This window comes from Salvelinus alpinus, chromosome 33, assembly GCF_045679555.1.
Source record: "Salvelinus alpinus chromosome 33, SLU_Salpinus.1, whole genome shotgun sequence".
Lineage (NCBI taxonomy): Eukaryota > Metazoa > Chordata > Actinopteri > Salmoniformes > Salmonidae > Salvelinus > Salvelinus alpinus.
In genome coordinates this window covers 30,737,248-30,745,766 of record NC_092118.1, presented here as the reverse complement: position 1 = coordinate 30,745,766, position 8,519 = coordinate 30,737,248, and the positions used below count along the sequence as shown (strand labels likewise).

The 8,519-nt window shown below is 42.3% G+C and overlaps 1 protein-coding gene across 1 annotated transcript; it reads right to left on the bottom strand.

Annotated features, from left to right (window-relative positions):
• Positions 1-1,952: 1,952 nt before the first annotated feature.
• On the bottom strand, positions 1,953-7,371 carry LOC139562852 (very-long-chain (3R)-3-hydroxyacyl-CoA dehydratase-like). Its single transcript, XM_071380973.1, has 8 exons — positions 7,180-7,371; positions 6,298-6,340; positions 6,129-6,202; positions 5,601-5,765; positions 5,414-5,465; positions 4,503-4,613; positions 3,170-3,297; positions 1,953-2,069 (listed from the first exon to the last, which is right to left on the bottom strand). The coding sequence occupies exons 1-8, from the start codon at positions 7,258-7,260 to the stop codon at positions 1,953-1,955; spliced, it is 771 nt and encodes a 256-aa protein (XP_071237074.1). The 5' UTR covers positions 7,261-7,371.
• Positions 7,372-8,519: the final 1,148 nt, after the last annotated feature.

The window sequence follows — 8,519 nt, the reverse complement described above, 5'->3', positions numbered from 1 at the left end:
GGTAGAGTCACCTGTAGATCTCTATTGACTATAGAGGTAGAGTCACCTGTAGATCTCTATTGTGCTCCAGAGGTAGAGTCACCTGTAGATCTCTATTGACTATAGAGGTAGAGTCACCTGTAGATCTCTATTGACTATAGAGGTAGAGTCACCTGTAGATCTCTATTGACTATAGAGGTAGAGTCACCTGTAGATCTCTATTGACTATAGAGGTAGAGTCACCTGTAGATCTCTATTGACTATAGAGGTAGAGTCACCTGTAGATCTCTATTGACTATAGAGGTAGAGTCACCTGTAGATCTCTATGGTGCTCCAGAGGTAGAGTCACCTGTAGATCTCTATTGACTGTACTATAGAGGTAGAGACACCTGTAGATCTCTATTGACTATAGAGGTAGAGACACCTGTAGATCTCTATTGACTATAGAGGTAGAGTCACCTGTAGATCTCTATTGACTATAGAGGTAGAGTCACCTGTAGATCTCTATTGACTATAGAGGTAGAGTCACCTGTAGATCTCTATTGACTATAGAGGTAGAGTCACCTGTAGATCTCTATTGACTATAGAGGTAGAGTCACCTGTAGATCTCTATTGACTATAGAGGTAGAGTCACCTGTAGATCTCTATTGACTATACTATAGAGGTAGAGTCACCTGTAGATCTCTATTGACTATAGAGGTAGAGTCACCTGAAGATCTCTATTGACTATAGAGGTAGAGACACCTGTAGATCTCTACTGACTATACTATAGAGGTAGAGTCACCTGTAGATCTCTATTGACTATACTATAGAGGTAGAGTCACCTGTAGATCTCTATTGACTATAGAGGTAGAGTCACCTGAAGATCTCTATTGACTATAGAGGTAGAGACACCTGTAGATCTCTATTGACTATACTATAGAGGTAGAGACACCTGTAGATCTCTACTGACTATACTATAGAGGTAGAGACACCTGTAGATCTCTATTGACTATACTATAGAGGTAGAGACACCTGTAGATCTCTACTGACTATACTATAGAGGTAGAGTCACCTGTAGATCTCTATTGACTATACTATAGAGGTAGAGTCACCTGTAGATCTCTATTGACTATAGAGGTAGAGTCACCTGAAGATCTCTATTGACTATAGAGGTAGAGACACCTGTAGATCTCTACTGACTATACTATAGAGGTAGAGTCACCTGTAGATCTCTATTGACTATACTATAGAGGTAGAGACACCTGTAGATCTCTATTGACTATAGAGGTAGAGACACCTGTAGATCTCTACCCACTATACTATAGAGGTAGAGTCACCTGTAGATCTCTATTGACTATAGAGGTAGAGTCACCTGTAGATCTCTATTGACTATAGAGGTAGAGTCACCTGTAGATCTCTATTGACTATACTATAGAGGTAGAGTCACCTGAAGATCTCTACTGACTATAGAGGTAGAGTCACCTGTAGATCTCTATTGACTATACTATAGAGGTAGAGTCACCTGTAGATCTCTATTGACTATAGAGGTAGAGTCACCTGTAGATCTCTATTGACTATAGAGGTAGAGTCACCTGTAGATCTCTATTGACTATAGAGGTAGAGTCACCTGTAGATCTCTATTGACTATAGAGGTAGAGTCACCTGTAGATCTCTATTGACTATAGAGGTAGTCACCTGTAGATCTCTATTGACTATAGAGGTAGAGTCACCTGTAGATCTCTATTGACTATAGAGGTAGAGTCACCTGAAGATCTCTATTGACTATAGAGGTAGAGACACCTGTAGATCTCTATTGACTATACTATAGAGGTAGAGACACCTGTAGATCTCTACTGACTATACTATAGAGGTAGAGTCACCTGTAGATCTCTATTGACTATACTATAGAGGTAGAGTCACCTGTAGATCTCTACTGACTATACTATAGAGGTAGAGTCACCTGTAGATCTCTATTGACTATAGAGGTAGAGTCACCTGAAGATCTCTATGGTGCTCCAGAGGTAGAAGACGAAGAAGACCACTGCTTTGTTCTGCATCTCCTCCAGACTACCGAAGATCACAAACAGGATTACGTTCCTACCCACCACCTGGACAGGTCAACAAACAAAACAAAACAAAACTCACTGAAACACACTTCATTAAAGGGATAATTCACCCTAAATACAAAATCACTTGTTCTCAACCTGAAAGCTTCCTGTCCTCACCCTGAAAGCATCCTGTCCTCACCCTGAAAGCATCCTGTCCTCACCCTGAAAGCCTCCTGTCCTCACCCTGAAAGCATCCTGTCCTCACCCTGAAAGCCTCCTGTCCTCACCCTGAAAGCCTCCTGTCCTCACCCTGAAAGCCTCCTGTCCTCACCCTGAAAGCCTCCTGTCCTCACCCTGAAAGCCTCCTGTCCTCACCCTGAAAGCATCCTGTCCTCACCCTGAAAGCCTCCTGTCCTCACCCTGAAAGCCTCCTGTCCTCACCCTGAAAGCATCCTGTCCTCACCCTGAAAGCATCCTGTCCTCACCCTGAAAGCATCCTGTCCTCACCCTGAAAGCATCCTGTCCTCACCCTGAAAGCCTCCTGTCCTCAACCTGAAAGCCTCCTGTCCTCACCCTGAAAGCCTCCTGTCCTCACCCTGAAAGCCTCCTGTCCTCACCCTGAAAGCCTCCTGTCCTCACCCTGAAAGCCTCCTGTCCTCACCCTGAAAGCCTCCTGTCCTCACCCTGAAAGCCTCCTGTCCTCACCCTGAAAGCCTCCTGTCCTCACCCTGAAAGCCTCCTGTCCTCACCCTGAAAGCCTCCTGTCCTCACCCTGAAAGCCTCCTGTCCTCACCCTGAAAGCCTCCTGTCCTCACCCTGAAAGCCTCCTGTCCTCACCCTGAAAGCCTCCTGTCCTCAACCTGAAAGCCTCCTGTCCTCAACCTGAAAGCCTCCTGTCCTCAACCTGAAAGCATCCTGTCCTCAACCTGAAAGCATCCTGTCCTCAACCTGAAAGCATCCTGTCCTCAACCTGAAAGTCTCCTATGGGCAAGGAGAGACAATCTATGCTTTGGGTTGGTTTACAAAACCATTGCCGCTAACTTTAGCTTTGACTAACCAAAAACAACTAAAAGTCAATGTAACCTAAATTAGCACGTGTTTTATTTTAAACCCAAGTCATTTTGAAAGTTATTTTTCTGTGTGTTTGGATTGAACCATACCTGGATCATAGCTGGGAACACCCCTGTCTTGACCAGACCCACTAGAGGGTTCATGACCTCTGCTACGGCCATCATCTGACAGAAGTACATCATGTCAGCAATGGTGTGGAACGTGTCATAGAACGAGTCTGATAAGAGAGAGAGAGAGAGAGAGAGAGAGAGAGAGAGAGAGACAGAGAGACAGAGAGACAGAGAGACAGAGAGACAGAGAGACAGAGAGACAGAGAGACAGAGAGACAGAGAGAGAGAGACACACAGAGAGAGAGAGAGACACAGAGAGAGAGAGAGAGAGACAGAGAGAGAGAGAGAGAGAGAGAGAGAGACACAGAGAGAGAGAGAGAGAGAGACAGAGAGACAGAGAGACAGAGACAGAGACAGAGAGACAGAGAGACAGAGAGACAGAGAGACAGAGAGACAGAGAGACAGAGAGACAGAGAGACAGAGACAGAGAGACAGAGAGAGAGAGAGAGAGAGAGGTAGATATGTTAACATGTTTCCCATGACAATAAAGCCCCTTGAATTGAGAGAGGTAGAACACAGTGGTGCTAACATGTTAGGCCAAACACTGCATTTCCAGAGTAGCCTGGTTCCACACTGTACGTGCTCAAGTCCAGTGGTTCTCAACCTATTTTAGTTACTCTACACCAATCACATTTAGCTATGCCTGAAGTACACCCCAAGTACCAATTGATGTGCATTTCACCAGTAAGTCTACGTTCTCATTAGTCTCCTCAAGTATCTCTGTGGATAGACACAACACAACAGGGTGGCAACTACTGCTGTTGTCAACTCTTAAATTGTTGTGAAGACATACAAACACAAAACAGACTGGACCACAAAGCTATTTGCAAGACAAATTCATCTACAGACTAGAGTCAATGTTCCCTTTCTCATATTCAAATTGACACATCTATGAATAAAGAGCCTGTTTAGTTATTCTAAGGAAGTAACACGTCGGCTTGGTGGTTTAATCCGACTCACTCAGATCACTTCACAGAAACACAACTGAATAAAAATACTGTTGAAACTAGACAGCTTTCAGCTAAAAAATAAATAAAAGGAAGAATGATAATGTATGTAAATATTAGTGTTATATGAGCCATCTATACTAACTCTCTTACATTATGTTGACGAACCAGTTCTGAGGTAGCTAGTTCCAACCGCAGCTGCTGAAAAGGAAAGATTCTGATTGTATTCTTTTCCATCCCTGAAACACTGACCACTTAACCTACTTAGTGTCTATGGCCAACGCTGTAGTCAACTCTCAAGACAACCAACAAACAAACAACAGCTACTAACAGGCTGGACCCTCAGCAAGCTCCGGACCACTGACCTTGTCCCAGGATGAAGAGACGGACGGTCATGTTGACAAAGATCCAGGAGAAGCCCAGGAACTGGACCAGGTTGTACATGAACAGATAGCCCTTCTTAAGACCCAGGTAGGCTGAGAGAACAAACCACATATTAACATACAACAGCTTTAAAACACATAACACCAGGTTGTACATGAACAGACAGCCCTTCTCCAGACCCAGGTAGGCTGAGAGAACAAAACACATAACACCAGGTTGTACATGAACAGACAGCCCTTCTCCAGGTAGGCTGAGAGAACATTGTACAGCTTTCAATAAAACACAATTAAATAAATACAAAAGGAGACTCCAGTCAGTTGGTTTTGTACGTCTATACCAAAACCAAATGATTTGAAATGACATTTCAGATGTTTACATTTTAAAATATCTAGTACTTAAAAAAGGTAGCTTGTACTTGTGTGTGGTATAAACTAAAAGATGATGCAGTCAAAACCAGGGTTCTCCAATTGGCTGCCCGCGGGCCGATTGATTTGGCCTCCCAACTTTTGAGAGTTTTTTTTTTTTTTTTTTGCATTTTCATTGAGATGAAAGTGTGTTAAAACACCAGGAAATCTGTGATAAGTGATTTTAATTTTGGAAAATCTGTTCTCAAGTATTCCCACGCATAATAGAGAGAGACATGATCATATACAGATTTAAGCAAGGTTTGAAATGATACGTTTTGGATTCTTGCCGTCACATTGCAGTCTACAAATGATTTGTAGTTATTTTCCGGTCTGTCGACCAACTGGTCAAGAAAAATAAGTAAAATCAGCCCGAGGCTGAACTTAGTTGATGATCCCTGGTCTAAACCAACAGCATCTTTACCAAGAAATGTAAATATTCAGATTAGAGATAAGGGCTGTTCACAGCTGCACTGCTCGGTACTTACGGTCTTTATGGATTCTTGACTCGATGCTGACCTTGTTTATCTTCTCCTCTTCCTGAAAACAAACAGACAGACCATCAGGTGTAATACATGTCATAACACCCTTATAAAAGACAAATAAATAAAGCCTTATACTTCCTTATGTATTACATCTAAAAGTTGTACCAAAGCTGGCCTTGGTCATTACTACCTTAGCCTGAAGCTCCATCTCCGCGTCTGATTCGTCGAGCCAACGGTCGAAGTCTGGCGTCAGGAAGAGAGGTTTCCTCTCCTGCAGAGTGAGTCTATCCCACCAACGCTGCTCTTGCTTCCTCACTGTCACATTTACCAGGCGCTGGGTGGACCTGTGACTAACCTGGCAGACAGACACACAGCGAGTATGATAATAATTGTAGACACCACAGGAGGTTGGTGGCACCTTCATTTGGGGAGGAGGTGCTCGTGGTAACGACTGGAGCGGAGTCAGTGGAACGGTATTTAATACATCAAACACATGGTTTCCATGGTTTCCAGGTGTTTGATGCCGTTCCATTTGCTCCGTTCCAGACATTATCATGAGCCGCCTCCTGTGGAAGACACACTTAATAATAAACCACATGCAGCAAGCAGTAACAATCTCTAGTACCAGAAGAGAATGTTTGTCTTCGAGACTGAGAAGAGTGTGAGGTATTATCACTAATGAAAAAGTACATTTCTGGAATAGAAAATAATAGAATACCTCCGGTTTCACTGGTTCCAGGAACACCAGACTGAACTCATAGTCATTGTCTCCTTTAGCTCCATGACCCTGAGCTGTCCAACAAAGGAACATCGATTTAATACCATGTACTCTGTACAGACTAGAGTTATTTTCATTCTTTCTGTTCAAACGTAACACAAACACTGACCTTTGAATTGCAGGGTGTTGTTTTGCACGCAGATATCAAGATTCTAAAAACGCAAAAGAAAATGTCTTGCATCAAAAAGCAGAAGACTGTCAGCTACAAGGGGAAATATAGAAACCACACGGACATTGGTTGAGCTCAAACTAAGTGACTGAAATGGATGCGTTTCCTTCACACATACAACATCACTTAACATATTCTGATGACATTACGCACAGTACTACGTAGCTGGAGTACACGTGATCACGATGCACCTTGAGTGAGTAGCTGTGTGTTTGCTGATTGGCTAAATTGGATCCAGCGATCACCATGACAATTCCTGAATATTTTATGAAGCGTGACATTTGGTAGATGCACCACCACTAGTTACTACAACTCAATATTAATTACAGTAGCCATCTAGCTAGCTTCAGTAGTTGAGTGTTAGCTACTATCTAGCCTCGTCGAGAACCATACTTCTCACGACGACGTGATTTTGGAATGTGGAAACACTGGATCAGGATCTCAGGAAACTTTATATAATATATATACGTTTTATATATTATATATAGTAAGTTATTCTGTCTAGTAGTGACATGTTACACGTTTGTTATCACTCGGTATAGCTAATAGAACAAGTGGTAAATTAGCTTGCTAGATTTATGAGCTTACTAGCTAACATGTAAGCATGGGCTGATATCACTCCATTCTCAAAAGGAGCATTGTAGCTAATGTAATGTATGTCGTTTGTTCATGTCAGCAACGTGCATTCAATTTACAACGTCCAGCAGTGAGCTTAAACAAATACACGTATTACTGTCTGAAAGTAACGTTGACTATCTAGCTGGCTTATCCTGACCATCTAGCTCGATGACAGGTCGGTCCAGGAGAGCATCCGTAACATACCTTAGCGTCACTCAGCTCCACACGCAGGTAGATGTCTCCATGCCGCTGTGCCCAATACACGTGGGGTGTGAGGGTCTGCATTGTGATATCTAAAGATACTGTTAGTGAAATTAATATCCTTGCTGTTATATCACTGAGAAGCAATGATGGAGATCCTCCGCCTCATTCATTCGGACAGCTGGCTAGAGGCGGAAACAGTCTTCCCAGGATACTCAGGGGTGCGTTCAGTTCGATTGAACGTTTACGTTGCTTAACGGTTTGTACTGAACGACACGTTTCCCTAAAACAATCTTGAACATACTTTGAGGTACGTTTGGTGGGTGTGTATTGAAGCAATTTACTGTAAATAACTGCGGCACAGCGTTCCTCCAACACAAAACCCACGCAACCACGCCTTCCCCCTTTTTGAACTGGTCGTTCAGAACAGCACCGTTTCCATTGAATTGAACGTTACAGTACGTTTTTCCACACTGAACGTAGCTCAGCTGTCGCTACGTGCGCGTTACACCCACAAATCGATAAAAGGACGGAACGTGCTCGTGCACAGTCGGTACAATAAAAAGTGACTGTTATACAATCAGTCAAGTAATCAGTGGTGGAAAAAGTACTCAATTGTCATACTTAAGTGAAAGTAAAGATACCTTAATAGAAAATGACAAGTAAAAGTCACCCAGTAAAATACTACTTGAGTTAAAGTATTTGGTTTTAAATGTACTCAAGTATAAAAAGTATTTAAAAAAAAAAGTATAAAAAGTAATAAACATATATTAAGCAAACCAGAAGGGACAATTTTATTATTGTCAGATAGCCAGGGGCACACCAACACTCAGACATAATTTACAAACTAAGCATTTGTTTTTAGTGAGTCCGCCAGATCAGAGGCAGTAGGGATGACAAGGGACGTTCTTTTGATAAGTGTGTGATTTTTGACCATTTTACATTCAAAATATAATGAGTACTTCTGGGTGTCAGGATAATGTATGGAGTAAAAAGTACATTATTTTCTTTAGGAATGTAGTGAAGTAAAAGTAGGCAAAAATATAAAATAGTAAAGTACAGATACCCCCAAAAACTACTTAAGTACTTTAATGTATTTTTACTTAAGTACTTCACACCACTGCAAGTAATACAGGTCAAGGCAGATGATGCATGTATCAGCACTCCAGACCCCCCAAAACATATTGGTTAGAGCACCAGCACACTAAACTATCAAGTTTGACCTACTTGTGATGCTGTAGGTCTATGAGTAAGGTGCATTCGGAAAGTATTCAGACCCCTCCACATTTACAGCCTTATTCTGAGTCTTTTTGTCATTTTTGATCCAATCTACACACAATACC

Excerpts from the sequence above, each read along its gene's own strand:
- LOC139562852 (XM_071380973.1), bottom strand. The coding sequence starts at position 7,260 with ATGCAGACCCTCACACCCCACGTGTATTGGGCACAGCGGCATGGAGAC. Across the intron at positions 4,614-5,413 it reads GTCAAGAATCCATAAAGACC|CCTACCTGGGTCTTAAGAAG; the intron begins GTAAGTACCGAG and ends TTGTTCTCTCAG. Across the intron at positions 2,070-3,169 it reads TGTTCCCAGCTATGATCCAG|GTGGTGGGTAGGAACGTAAT; the intron begins GTATGGTTCAAT and ends TGACCTGTCCAG.